The sequence below is a fragment of the Tetrao urogallus genome, assembly GCF_951394365.1.
Source record: "Tetrao urogallus genome assembly, chromosome: 17".
Taxonomy (NCBI): Eukaryota; Metazoa; Chordata; class Aves; order Galliformes; family Phasianidae; genus Tetrao; species Tetrao urogallus.
In genome coordinates, this window is record NC_136830.1 from 6,453,407 (window position 1) to 6,468,170 (window position 14,764).

The 14,764-nt window shown below is 51.3% G+C and overlaps 1 protein-coding gene across 1 annotated transcript; it reads left to right on the top strand.

The window, feature by feature from the left end:
• Positions 1 to 11,880: 11,880 nt before the first annotated feature.
• Positions 11,881 to 14,452, top strand: FICD (FIC domain protein adenylyltransferase; the record flags this gene model as incomplete). The annotated part of the gene is made up of 3 exons (XM_079544053.1): positions 11,881 to 11,965; positions 12,200 to 12,541; positions 13,377 to 14,452. 3 exons carry the CDS (start codon positions 11,881 to 11,883, stop codon positions 14,450 to 14,452), a joined length of 1,503 nt encoding a protein of 500 aa, XP_079400179.1.
• Between the last annotated feature and the right edge of the window lie 312 nt (positions 14,453 to 14,764).

A 14,764-nucleotide genomic window follows, 5' to 3' on the forward strand; every position in this document is an offset into this window, starting at 1 on the left:
TGGGATAAAGCACACCCCAAGTGTCAGCTCTGCAGTTTGGGTTTTCCCTCCCAGGAACACTGCGATGCCACAGAGCCTTGGGAACCCCTCCTAGCCCTCAGCACCTCCCAGATGGTGGGAACCAGCCTGATTCACCCCAGCAGCTGTCACAGTAACAGCAAAGAGAAGGCAGAGCAGACACCCCCCACCTCTCCCTGTGTTTCCCACGCGGGCTGCATGTTGCTCATCGCTCCCTCCATGACCTGTTGTGACAACACGCCCTGCTCCGCATCCCATCCGAGTGGAAACGAAAGCTCACTGCAAAAATAAAGAAGCCCACATACAGGATGTCAAAGAGACGGCTCCGCTTTCCATGTTCCACTGATTCGGTACAATCACGGAAAAAACAGTCCCAAGCTTGTGCAACTCACAGCTTATAAATAGCAGCACGGAGCCCAGCAGGGCTGCTGGCAGGCAGGGCTGTGCTCACTGACTGCCCCATGCTGCTGCAAGTTGAGCTGCAGGAGGCACCGTGCTCCATTCATTGCATCCCACTGCAACCCCCATTCACTGAACCCCCCTGCAGCCCCATTCATTGCACCTTCCATTCATTGCGCCCCATTGCTGGGGTGAGGATGGCATCCTATATATACCCTTGTGAGCCTGAGGTATTCTTTTAACCCCAAAGCCACCCACCCCTTCCCCTCACCACTGGCTAGGTGCAATTAGTTAATTAGCCACTGGTGGTAATTAACCCAGCTCACGAAAAGAGGCGATGAAGGCACAAGCAGAGCCTTGCAAAGCTAAATCCTCGTGCATTTATCCACAGTCTAGTGATTTGGAAACCCTCCTTCAGACTATACCACACAAAAGATGCATTTACCATACCTGCACAGGGCCATGCAGCTCCTTTCACAGCTCAAGCATCCTGCTGGGCACTGGGGGTGCTCAGAATCACAAGCAGAAGATGCATGCTGCCAGAGGTCATCTTTTGGCATCCAAATGCCATTGATGCTGTGGGCTATGGGTGCTCTGTGGGGCCATCGCTGGGGATTCACATAGCAGTGATGGATGTGCCCACACTGAGCGATTCATTGGCAGCTCCATGTTTGTGTCAAGAGCCATTTACAGCTCCCAGCACAGAGATGAGGGATTACAGGGCACGGGCAGTTTGTTTTTCATTTTAAGCCCCAGCACAGGGCACCCTTTTCTACGTTACCCTTGTTCCTCACCTTCAAATGCCTCCTGCAGGTGATGGACAGACACCAACAGCAGGGATTTACAAGCAGAGAAGGCTCCTTACACCAGCTTCCCACTGAGGATTTGATTCCTGCAGAAGCAATGCAGCCCCCGCTCTCTCACCAAAAGAGCTTTTGGAGCACTAAAAGCCACAGAAGAGAGAACGAGTGCCTCTGGAATCAAAGATGAGGAGCAGCACCATGCTCCTGCACATGGCACTTCTTCTCCTAGAGCTCATTAGGGGCTCATTAAGCTTCAGCAAGAACTGCAGGGTGCTTCAGCCAAGACAAGCTGCAAAGAATGAAACATCCTGAGCCCTGATTGCCCATAGTCCTGACACACTGCTCCACACCATCCATCATCAGCTACTTGAGGAGGTCTTTCAGCCTGCCCACTCTGCTCTACTCTTGCCCCTTCTCTACCCAGGCTCACAGCTTTGCCACTCACCCACAGACATCAAATAGAGCCCCAAATCTTCCTCCCTTTCAGCTTTGTTTCACAGAAGAATCTCTTTCACGTAACTTAGGCCAATCCCACTGGAGGGAGCATGCTCTCCACTTAATGAGGTGGGGGGTTAATGAGCAACAGCTGGGACTTCTAGGACACTCATTGACCCTGGGTACACAATGGTTCCTCATCAGGCTGCAGCTGAGCAGTATTTGGCTTCAACCAGCCCTGCTTTAAATGATAGCTCAGAGTAAACCTTCAGTAGAGGGGTGTCCTCCTGATGCCTACAGGTGGTGTCTGTGGTTGTCATCAGCCCATCACTGGCATCATCCTACAGGGAAACATACAGTGCCCACCTTTAGGAGAAGGTTTGGGGGTAGGGTGAACTAAAAATGTGAAAGTTTGCATGTGGGTTCCTTTAGTTTCACCTCAAAGTTTCCATTTTTACAGCCCAGGCAAAATCAAGAAAATGCGTGGTTAAAGCTGCTAGCAGCAGAAAATGAGCATCTGTGCCAGCAACTGAGGTCAGGTTGGATTTTGTTAATGAAGGAAAGCTGTTTGATGCCTTTCCCATCAAGGTGATAGAATACGATGGAGTAAATAGTGGCAGTTGCCTGGGGGGACACAGAGAGACTGGTTTTAGGAACCCATTAGATGGTTTTGGAATCATCTCATCCTATCCTGTTGTATCCTATCCCACTCCATCTCATCCCAACTCAACCCATTCATATCCCATTCCCTACCACCAGTTGCTGGGAAGTGGCACAGCCACTGTTTTACTTTGTGAAGTCCCAGTGAAAGGTCATTTTTGGTCTCATTTCTGCCCCAAGCTCTGCGTGCAGATCTCAGCATGGTACGACCCTGAAGCCGTGAGCCTGCTCCTGAAAATTATTAAAGGAATAATTAATGTCAGAATATATAAAAAGGGATTAATTAGTGTTGTTGATGGAAGCCAGATCTAGAATTTGCCTTGGAAAGAAAACAAATCAGAGCCCAAAAGGGAGCACGGGGAGCAAAAGCTGTGCCAGAGAGCTGCACGCAAATGTTCCGTGTCACATTATACAGAATTAATGCTTCGGATTGTCTGCGCAGATGAAAAGTCTTTAACCTAAAGAATCAATTAAGTTTCCTTGCAGACAGCCTAATCTAACCCATGGGGGACTTTGGAGGGAGTGCATCCCCTTGCCTCTCCTGTAGGCAGCTGTAAATCTCTGCCTCATTACCCAGCAGTGAGAGCACCCCGGAGCAAACTTGGCTACAGCATCACCACCATCATCCACTGACAGAGAGCTGGTGCTGCCCCATCCCTGCACACAGCCACAGTCAGGGCACGGGGCTGTGGGCATTGATGGGGCTGTGGGTGTCCCTGTGCACTGCAGGCAGTGGGAGCAGACGGCCTTTGGGGGTCCCTTCCAACTCAAAACCATTCTATGGTTCTGCAATCACCTGTTTGACACAAAGTCCCCATAAACTCCATGGCAGGATTGGTGCCAGGAGTCAGTGGGGACCAATTCCTGGCAGCTGTGCGCCCAGCACAGAGGGGAATGCTTCCCATTTCCCCAGCTCTTGTTGCAGTGGGAGTGGGATCTGCTGGCAGGAGGCAAGGGAAGGGAAAAGGCCTCTTGCGCTGGCCCCATTCCTGCAGCAACACAGGACAAGGTGAGATACACAAACCCAAGCCTCAGCTCCCATTCAATCCCTTCCCAACAGGAGCAGTGAGCCCAGCAGTGAGAAGCAGCCTTTGCTGCAGGGGCTGCCAATTCCATCCCCGTTAATTGAATCAGCTTTGCCTCTGCTTTATGTCCTGTGACAAGGAGGCATAATGAAATTTTAAAATGCCATCATTTTACACCAAAAGATTATTAATAATGCAGCAACAACAACAACAAAACGCAATCAGGGGGAGCGGCCTGAGGTCCAAGTGAATTTCAGAGATTCATGGTGCTGGCACAGCGATTTCATGCCCCACTGGGTGCAGATGTGGGACACAGGGGATGGTGGCAGCCCAGGTCCCCTCGGCGCCACAAAGCCACAATGCAGCTCAGGTCTGTGCCCAGCTTGGAGCCATGACTGCATCGTTCTTTCACCTCCAGCTCTATTGGAAATCACCCGGCTGTGCTCACACCATAAAAAGAGAAGGAAACGCAGTCAGATTTCAGATTGCCTTCTCCTGCATCCAAATTGCATCATAGATCACATCCATGATAACTGCCACACTTCCTATTTTGCTCCACTCTTTTCTTCATATGAGACACATCCTCATGCAAATGGACTCCAGGGTTTTATTTGCTAAATGGTGCACGGGCAAAACTCACTGCTTGCACCTTCCTCAGCCCCAGGCAGGAGCAAAATACAGGGCAAGCAAGGAGCAAAGTGCAGAGAGAGATGAGGAGGGAAAAGAAAACTTTCAGAACTATCTGTTTAAATTAGTCTCTTATCAACTGAAAGTGCTGCTTTGGCAGGCAAATTAGAACCCGTGCTCTAGCTTAACAAATAGGACAGCTTTTTATTTGACATATTAAGGACAGTCTTGATGAGCTAATTTGTTAATTAATGGCAGCCTCAAGGCTTTTGTCTCAGTAGATGTTGGCAAACCCTTTAATCTGAGGAGCTGCTCATCCTTTGGGCCCCATCTCCAGCAGTGCCTCCTCTTTCCTGGGCTGCATCTGGGACTCAGATCATGCTCCAAACAGCCCCACAGCTCCTCTCCTTGTCCTCACCCCCCAGCTGAGTCTCTGTTCAGCACCAGCTCAGTTCCCCTTCCCCTTTTTGCAGCAGGATTCACAGCTGCTTTTGAAGCAGAGCAGGAATTGTCCACAGCTGAGCTGCCTCTGCCCAGCAAAGTTCAGACCTACAGGGAAAAAGAGAGAGGAAAAATAAAAAAGAAGAACTACTGGCTCAGATCAGAGTGAGAATTTTACTTTTCTTTCCCCCTCCATTGATTAATGAGCTAATTTACTTTAATAAGTGGTTATTTTCCAGGATCTGTGTGCTGACAGCAGGGCAAGCAATGCTCTCACATGCAATAGGGCACCAACCCAACGTGGCAGCACCAGTTCCCCCAAACTGAGTAGGGCAGAGCCCTGCTGTGGGTTCCAGCTCTCTGCTTTATTCCTGGGTATGGTGCTGTCGTGCCAGCCGTGGCCTTACTGAGGAAATATGCAGCAGGGAGACACCAGAGCCTCACTTATCTCTGCTGTGTTGCTGCCAGGTGGGAAGAAAACCTGCAGGAATATTTGCAAGCTAATCAGGCAGAGGACTTGATTGGACCTCAGTATAAGACCAGGGGAAGGCATGGAGTGGGGAGATGGCTGCACGGATGGGTGGGAAGGAGCATGATGTGAGACCCAGCATTGCCCCATTAATACAGGCAAGCAGCTGGCCCCAAATTAAGTCAATCAGCACCAAATTAAGTTGGCACCAAACTAAGCTAGAATCAAACAAAACCATCCTGAAGCACTGCCTGGCCTGAGGGCAGAACTGTTCCAGGAGGGACTGAGAATAAAAGTGGGTGCTGCAGTGGGGAAATCTGAGTCCCTGCCCACCATTAGCAGCTCCACTGGGGCCACTCAGTTATCTAGTTCTGTAAAACGACTGCTGAGAGAGGAGGGGTGAAGAGCATCTTCTCTCCCTACCATAAAACCACCCCCAGCGTTTGAATTTCTGTGCCAGAGGATTAGAGAAAAATGAGAGCTATGCTCACGAGGAAGAACAATGGCCTCCTATTTATATTTAGCAGCACTCCTTGTAAGAGCCGTGGCCAAAATGCAATTTACAGGAACACAGCAAATTTCACAGCAATAAGGGACGCGCCAGGGCTCATCCACCCCCCCAGTTTCCATCAGCTCAATTCGGAGTCGCAGTCTGGTCCCTGGGGAGCCCAAGGGGAGGTGATGCTGCATGCAGAGTAGCTTTGCAGAGCCTCCCAGCTTCAGGTTTGGATTTATGCAAGGACCTGTACGAGAAGCACACTGCAGACAAATGGGGAGCGGGCAAAGGGGTTTGGTTTTAGAGAAGGGAAAGCACAGGGCCAGCAGACAGAGGGATGTACAACTCTCTGCCGCAGGCTTTCATCCCCATACTGTGCTCCCACCCAATGCATTTTAATTGAATTGATTTCTCTGGATCAGCCCGAGTCAGAAAACTTACCTATGGTGGGATCTTTGGGGTAAACACCATAAAGCAGAGGTGTGCACGACCCCACCAGAGCCTTGGTGCAACTCCTGCTAAGACTTGCTCCTCTCCCTGAGACATGAGGGTCTATGGGGTCTTTGGTTCCCCATGGCTCTGCCTCTCCACCCCTACCTGGCTCCTCATCCAGCCTCTAAATGGCTTGTCTGTTAATTAAAATTAAAAGAACGAATAACAACAACAACAACTCCAATCCCAAATTCTATTCCAACCAGTCTGGAGGAAAACTCACATCCTTTGCCAAAGTGTGAGGGTTTTGCTTTCTTGGTCCTGGATTTCATGCTCAGAAAGGTCAGACCTCCCATACAGACTTGTTTCTCGCTGCCGGATTCACATTGCTTGTGATCCCACAGCCCTGCACAAAGCATCAGATCCGCTCCCACTCTTTTATCTCAAGCAATGACCACGCACATGGAACGCAGAGGCTGCGGGCACTGGGGCTCGCTGTTGGGTTATTCCCACTTTCCCCCAGGACTCTCGCCATGGGGTGAGCCCTGGTAACCTTACAGAATCATTAAGGTTGGACAAGACCATTGAGTTCACCAAATCTAACAGCCCATCCATCCCCACCATACCGCTAACCACGTCTCTCAAAGACTTCTAGATCCATAAAGTCATCTCAGTTGGAAGGGCCTCCCAAAGGCCGTCTGTTCCCACTGCCTGCAGTGCGCAGGGACACCCACAGATCCATCAGTGCTCACAGCCCCGTCCCCTGACCGTGCGTGTCTGCAGGGACAGGAAAGATTGCAGAGATCCACTCCTGTTCCTCTTCCTGGCAAGATACAGAGAAAGACAACTTTCAGAAACCAAAGGGCAATGCATGAAGCAGATGTGCCATCAGTGATAAGGCAAAGCAACCAAATTTGCGCTTTGCACAGATTAGACATTAAAACAAACTCACTTAATTTCATGCCATATGCAAATCTTTACCAGCTGTCAGTTCTGTATTCACTGGAGACTAAATGTAATAACTGAACAAGAGCACAAATGCAGCAAAGGCTCCCGCAGAATCCCATCAGCAGTTCTGGGAAGCCAGGAGCTGCCTGGCCTCCTGCTCAGGCACAGAACCCAAATGTCAGCAGGAGCCTCCATAAAACGTCTGCAAATGAAGTAACTAAAAAAGATGAGGCTATGACTTGCTTCTGGCACTGAAGCGTTCCCAGACGAGCTGCAATTACAGCTCTCTGCAGCATCCAGCGCTTTTTAATTTGGGCTGAGGAAGCAGCCAGACCTCCAGAGGAGAGACCAACCTCCAGTCATAGGCATGACACATGCAAGAAGGAACCCGTGAATGATGCAGCACAAGGAGAAATGCCCCAAATGCTGCTCCCCACCCACTCAGGGAGCTCAGCGTGAGCTGCAGGAAGTAGGCACGGCTGGGGCATGCCAGAGGCAGGGATGGGCTGCAAGGCAAGGAGCAGAAATGAAGACAACGTTTCAGCAGCCATAAAAGCACAGATTTACCATCCTGCCTGCCCCATATAATTAAACGCAGCCGCATAAAGCAAAATGTTTCACAACTCCTTGATTTCTGCACAGTGCTGGAGGAACCTGATAAAGGTGCAGTCACGCTGCTGAGGATAACAGGGGCTGCACTGCTGCTGGCAGGGAGAGGCGAGCCTGGATTTTAATTTGGAAGAATTTCAGAGGACATTTTATTTAGCAGCATACAGGAAAATTAAGAGCATGACAAAAAACATGGACTACACTTGCTCCCTCCCCATATTTCCAAGCTCAACAGTGCCGAGGTCCAAGAACAGCACAGATTGCTTTGCAAATCCATTTATTCCAAGTTCTGCCTCGCTTGTTTCTGAATACAGCTGCTGAGAAAAGTGGTGCACAGCTCCTGAGATCACAACAAGAACACCTGGAGACCCGACTGCTGCTGGGAAAGCCCCATTGTCCCCAGGGCCAAGCTGTGCCCTGTGTGCTGGTGGCACACCGGGGGACCCCAGCCCTCACCCAGGCACAAGGAGGGCATTGAGCAGCCCGGGAGCCTCTGCCAGCACACAGTCGCTGCCTCCCCAGCATCCCTGCAGCTGCTGCAGTTGCCACGGTAACCGAGCCTCTCTCTCTCTTTCTCTCTCTCTCTCTCTCTCCAGGCACCTTTAAGGAAAAATGTCCCTGTTCTGCAGCCACCACTTCATGGCACACAGCTGCCTCTGGACTTTCCGCTCTCAGTTTCTGCCTCTATGCTCCCCAAGGCTGTAGGGCTCAGGTCCTGGTTCCCCAGAACAAAGCAGGCAGGACAGGGATGGCTGGCTTCTTTCTGTTGCTTCTTCCTGCTGCTGCCAAAATGTTCCTCAGCTGAAAAAAACAAGTAAACAAACAAACAACAACCAAAAGCAAGATGAGGCTCTAGTCATCTCTAGATGTAGGCAGTGTAGGTTTTGGGGGTTTGTTCTTAAAGCACTGCTTCCAGGCTGATGGCAAAAGCACCTTCAAGATCAGCCACTCACTGTCTTGCCATGCAGGGCCCCCTCCCCAAGCTCTGACAGCTGTCACAACCTTTGCAGGGGGTGAGCTGACAATCTCACAGAGGAAAGCAGCTCCTTTTGTAATCCACTCCTACAAACCACCTACCCTCCTGCCTGTTTTAGCCTGCCTTGTCCTAAATTACAAGCCCAGGAGACTGTGAGCGTGCAGGAGTTGTAAGTATGGGATGATGTATTCTGCAGACAAGTCCCCAGCCAGCAGCTTTGTGGGAACACAGCGTTCCTCCCTGCTCCTGCAGCAGCTGGGAAGGACCAGGAGGTGGCTTTTACCCCTATCAGGAAGCATTCATCCGCGTGCCATGACCTAGGGTTTCCTTGCTCCCCAGTAATCTGAGATCAGTGAAGCTCTGCACAGTGTGCCAGAGTGATGGGCAGCTTAAGCAGCGTCGCTCCCATGTATTTCTAGCTGAACAAGCCCGTCACTCAGCCAGGGAGCAGGGAAGTAAAAGCAAGAAATGAGCTGAGCACGCCCCAGAAGCCCTCATTATTCCCGGAGGGCTTGGCTGCTGCGGGAAGCAGCTAAACGGCCACAGAGCTGGGGGTATCTGGCACTGAAAGCACACAGAGGAGGCAGGGGGAGGCGATTTCCCTTCCGTTATTGACATGCAAATCACCCCCGCAGTAACTCCCAGGTTTAATATATTTCCAGATTGCCTGGTGTGGCGTCACATTAGTCAAGTCTATGTGGCAGTTAAGTCCAAAAGGACTCTGATTAGAGTCAGCATTTCCACAGCAGCTTCAAGGACAGGCTGGAAATAAGTGCATAGCACCCACCTTGCCCCTCTGCTGACCCCCTGCAGCAGGGAACCCATGGGTTTTGGGGACCGCAGGCCATAGCAGGAGAGCCCCTCATTGGCAGAGAGGACTGAGGGGCCCAGGGACGTGCATTGCAGCACCCCAGTTCCTGCCTGGGGACAGGACCAGGAGCATTCCTGCTACGTTTGGATAAAGATTTCAGTGCCCCAAAGCCTTCCCGACATCCAGACCAGCGATATTGCACAGCTGATTGGAAAGCAGCACTGACCACAAGTGCAATAATGAAAAAGATTTTCCTCCGCACCGATGGGATTCCTTATTCCTTCCTCTCTCTGAATTGCATCTCTCATTATACCCACACATTGCCTCGCTCTGGCCCTCCCTGTTGCACGGCTCCATCCCAGCTTTGCTAAAAATCCCACTGAGCTCAGCTGCCAGATTGCTTTGAAAGTTTTCCTTTTGTCCATTCATTCCCATTGCTGCAAACCAATCTGTCTGAGAAGCTCATTCCTTGTTATTCATTAGGAGCGCCAACAAAGCCCTCTGTTCCTGCACTCTCTCAGAGCTTTGTTTTCAGCTCTCCATTCAGCCTTGCGTTTGTGCTCCTTGGATGCTCACACTAAAAGCTTAAATCACTCACAGCCCGAGCCCTCTCGCTCAGTGTCTTTAGCTTGCAGCTAGAAGTATTCTCGCTTTAGCTTTCTGCTCACCCTTCTATCTTCTCTTTAATTAAAAGCCCTTTGGTCTCTGCGCTGCTCGCTAGCACTCGAGCTAGGATGTGGTTTCTCTCTGCCACGAGAGCAGAGCAGCTGAGAATGTCAGAACCGTTTTTCACAACAACCTTGCTTTGACCCGGGTTTGACAGCTTTACCACCAAGCATTTCATCTCTTACTTGCCCATCTGTTCATTGATTAAAATCCCACACTCCAATATGCAGCTCTGCCTCCACAGCCAGGAATTCCCTCCCAGCACCACGGCTCTCAGACAATGCCCCTTCCCCAGCAAAAGAAGAAAAAAAAGCACAACAGGAAGCCATGCAAACTGCCCGATGGAAACTGGGAGGATGCCGGATTGCTGCAAGGATCAGCCTTACAGCTAACTGTGCAGGCTCCAGAAATAGGAGAGATCTGCACTGGCAGCATCAGGAGCAGATCACCCCACACCTCCTTCGTGGCAATTTTATCCTGGGACACACAGTGCCGAAAGGAGGCAAGAGCCGCGCTCAGTCTTAGAACACGGATTTTAATGATAGCTGCCTCTAAACGCTGCAGGTGTCAGGGTTCAGGAGCAAAGCCGCAACGCTGGGAGGCTTCTGTTGAGCAGCGAAATGAGTCAGTGCCACCTACCGGCTACGGGGATCCCACCACTCCCGCATTCACCCCATTCAGCCTCAAGTTTTATTATAAAAACTATCTCGGGTGGCATTTCCCATCACACCATGGCAGTGCTCCCAGCATCCACCTGCAATGGGCACAAAACCAACGGCACCTCCTGGAGTGCCAATTCCTCCTGGAGGTTCTTGAGGCACCCCCATCAGAGCCCTCCAGCTCCTGATAGGGCTGTGCTCAACCATATCGAGAGCTCTGAGGATGTTCCAGTGGCCAAACCTTTGCTCCAGGGCTATGGCTTCATCCTCTCTGTGCCCTTGCCCTTTCCTACAGTCTTCTTTGGGATGCCCCTTTACTATCTCTGAAATAATCATAGATAATTGCAATGCACTGTGTACACAGCAACCCAACAGCTCTAAGGCTGCTGAGAGGTGTCACAGCCTGGATGAGACGCCAGGCATTTCTGGCTAGCAGCATCACTCTCTTCTATAGCATTAAGTTTAACTGGTCACCAGTTTTTAAATGCATTTCACAACCATTTCAAAAGGAAAATACATCATCGCTCTGTAATTAATTCTGTAATTAGGCTCCAGTGCCCTGGCACTGAAGAAAACACACATTTCTGTCACACCTTTCTCCTGAAGGGCTGCTGTATTTGCTCAGCCCTCAGATATTAATTATCCCCCCCCATTTATCCTCCAGCACTAACAGGCTGCAGCAGTCGGAGGACACGGCAGTTGTGCTGCAGGAATTGCCCCGGGCTCCATTTGCTGCTGAGGGTCTCAGAGCCGAGCTGCTGTTGGTCTCTTTGCAGGAATGCTGGCTGAAATAAAATCACCAAGCTGCTTCTGTCAGTCCTGGTAAAAAACAACGAGAGCTTCAAAGAGCACAAAAAGGGCAGATTCTGCCCTTCTGGAAGCAAGGAAAGGCAGGCTGCCTGTAGCAAGCTGCATACAGCACAGCAGCAGCTCCTGCTCTGAGCTGCTTGTCCTCCCGCACTGCCCTGCCCCAGGGTAGGCTGCAGCACGCAGGCAGCCGGCATTGCCCAGCCCCACAGCCCCGGCATCCTCCCCAAAGCACGAGGAGCTTCGGAGGGCACCCAGAGTCCGAGGAAAGCAAGCACTGCCGCAGACCAAGGCCTGAAGAAGGCGGTGAACCCGGCCAGTCTGCAGCCGTTGCCTAGCAACACTAGAGCGGGCCACGCAGTTCTTAAATAGCAGGTGTCCCGCACCCCTGTCCATTGCCCGCTTTTCATTGGGCAGATCTCTTAAGATTGACATGATCTCTATCCAATCGTCACCCTCCACGAACCTCTCCCGTCCTGTAGGCGTGGCACTACCCGGAAGACGCCACCGGAAGCGGTGCACAGGAAGTGGGCGGAACGCGTTGGAGAAGGAAAGGCCGTGTGCACCAATGAGAAGCGAGAAGCCGCGCGGCTCATCCAATGGCAGAGCGCGGAGGGCGTGGACGCGAGGAGACGGGGCAACCTGGATGGAGCCGGCAACAGGAGGCTGAGGGAGGCGGCCAAGGTGGGCATGGGGCTGCGGGAGGGGGAATGGGGCCTGAGGGGAAAGTAGGGCCCGGGGCTGCGGGGAAACGGGGCCGGGAGAGGCTAAGGCTTCGTGGGGGTGAAGCCTGAGGGGAGGCTGAGGACTGGGACTAATGGGAGATGGGCCTGAGGGGAGGCCAAAGGTCTGGGGGAGATGAGGAGGAAGGAGGGTGACTGCGCTGTGGGTTCTGGCTTCAGCTGTTCCTGTTTGCAGGCAGAGGCGGTACGAAAGGAGATGTCCCTCGTGTCCCCGCTGGAAGCAGGATGAATCTCATATCTATGGCGGCAGAGCCCGAGCTGAAATGGGTAGCCCTGTGGGTCCGAGTCAGGTGGGCAGCCGTGCTCGTGCTGCTGCTGGGCTCCCTCCTGCTGCTGCTGCTGCCGCTGCCTGCCGTGGAGGAGAAGTGCCATGCGGTGCTCAGGGGGCTCTCCTTTCTGAGGAGTAAGCTGGGCACCGGCTATACGGGCGTCACCAGGTACACGGGGCAAAGTACCGGGCTGAGTGTCACCTCGCAGGGGCTGGAGCTGCTGGTGCTGAAGGGCAAGGCCTCCCCAGGTGAGTGTGTGCCCCACCGCTGTGCGACTGTTGGACTGTGTGATCTGAGAGATCCTGAGTTGATGCTGTGATTCCAACCCCCCTGTGTCTGGGGGATCCGCATCCCCTGCCTGAGCATCTCCTTGTATCTCCAATGGTAGTGAACTCTCACTACCCCACTCTGAGCTGGAAATTACCAAGAGGTCACTCTTGCCATTGCCAGGCAGCAGCCAGGCTGCATTCCATGGCTGGGTACTGTGCAGGTGTTTCTGTAGTGCTGTGTCATCTCAGCTTATCCAGGTGCTTTGTGCAGTGGTGAGATGTGATGAGGTAAACGGAACACCAGCAATAACAGGCTACGGTCACTGGCTTTAGTGGATAGGACATTCAATTGGAAAATATTCAGAGGAATCATTATGGTTCCTGCATGGTATCATTCACATTACAGCTGTTATTGCTGGGAAGATGAAAAACCTGTGCTATTAGCAGCTGTGGAGGCTGCTCTCAGCAAGGGAACTGGCATTACAGCCAACAGAATGTACTCACAACTCTGCGTCCTCCCATACACAGCAGCCTGGTAGCCAAAGCAAGCTTTGCTAGCATCAGAATCCTGCACCTGTGCCTTGCTATTCGCAGGCCCTGCCTGGCCCTGGTTCCTATCAGGAGCAGCTCTGCTGCTGAATGCTCTGCCTGTGAGCATGGCCTAAAGCCCTTGGGCTTGTGGCAGGAGTACAAGTTCTCTGCTGCAGGTCTTACGGAAAAGTTTTATTTAATTTCATATCAGAGAACGGTGATAAGTCTCCAGAAGCTGTCGGTAGAACCCTGTGATCAAACTGCTCTTACTGTTGCATTTCAGAAGTGAAGTTAGAAGCCAAAGCAGCTCTGAACCAAGCCCTTGAAATGAAGCGCCAAGGAAAGCGAGAAAAAGCGCACAAACTCTTTGTATACGCCCTCAAAATGGACCCTGATTACGTGGATGCCCTGAATGAATTTGGCATTTTTTCTGAAGAGGAAAAAGACATTCTTCAAGCAGACTATTTGTACTCCAAAGCACTAACCCTCTCTCCCTGCAACGAAAAGGCTTTGATCAATCGGGACCGGACGTTGCCTTTAGTTGAAGAAATTGATCAGAGGTATTTTAGCATTATTGACAGCAAGGTTAAAAAAGTGATGGCGATCCCCAAAGGCAATTCTGCCCTGCGCCGAGTGATGGAGGAGTCCTACTATCACCACATCTACCACACGGTTGCTATTGAAGGGAACACTCTGACGCTGTCAGAAATACGACACATCATCGAGACCAGATATGCTGTTCCTGGAAAAAGTTTAGTGGAGCAGAATGAGGTGATTGGCATGCACGCAGCTTTGAAATATGTCAATACCACTCTGGTCTCACGAATAGGCTCCGTTACCATCACTGACATCCTGGAGATACACCGGAGAGTGCTGGGCTACGCTGACCCCGTGGAGGCGGGGCGGTTCAGGACTACGCAGGTGTTTGTGGGGCATCACATACCCCCACACCCCCAGGACGTTGGCAAACAGATGCAGGAGTTTGTGCAGTGGATTAACTCTGAAGATGCCATGAGTTTGCACCCTGTGGAATTTGCTGCGTTGGCCCACTACAAATTGGTTTACGTCCATCCTTTTACAGATGGCAACGGGAGGACGTCACGTTTGCTAATGAACCTCATCCTGATGCAGGCAGGCTACCCACCCATCACCATCCGCAAGGAGCAACGGGCAGAGTATTATCATGTCTTAGAAGTGGCCAACGAGGGCGATGTGAGGCCTTTCATACGCTTTATAGCTAAGTGCACTGAGACAACGCTGGACATGTTGCTCATTGCCACCACAGAGTACTCTGTGGGCTTACCTGAAGCTGATGGCAGCAGTGCTGGATGCAAACAAACCATCCCTGTCAAGACCTGAAGGTTGTGGGTGTTGAGAAGACAGGGAATACATGGGTGAACAGGAAGCCATGCTGCTCAGAATTTCTGCTGGGAAGAGACTTGACAGCAGGAGGTGTCACTCTTTAGCATTTCATTTATTTAAAGCCTATTACATTTGGTTAAATTAATATAATTTATTTACATATATTATGCCAAGCTAAATTGTTGATGTTGACTGTGTGCTGTAACTCGCCTGTGCTACAGTAAGAGGCGGGGAAAAACATCAGAGGGGCTGAACAAACTGAAGTGGAAATCATTTCATTTTTCCATAAAATTAAGCATTCAGAAGCTG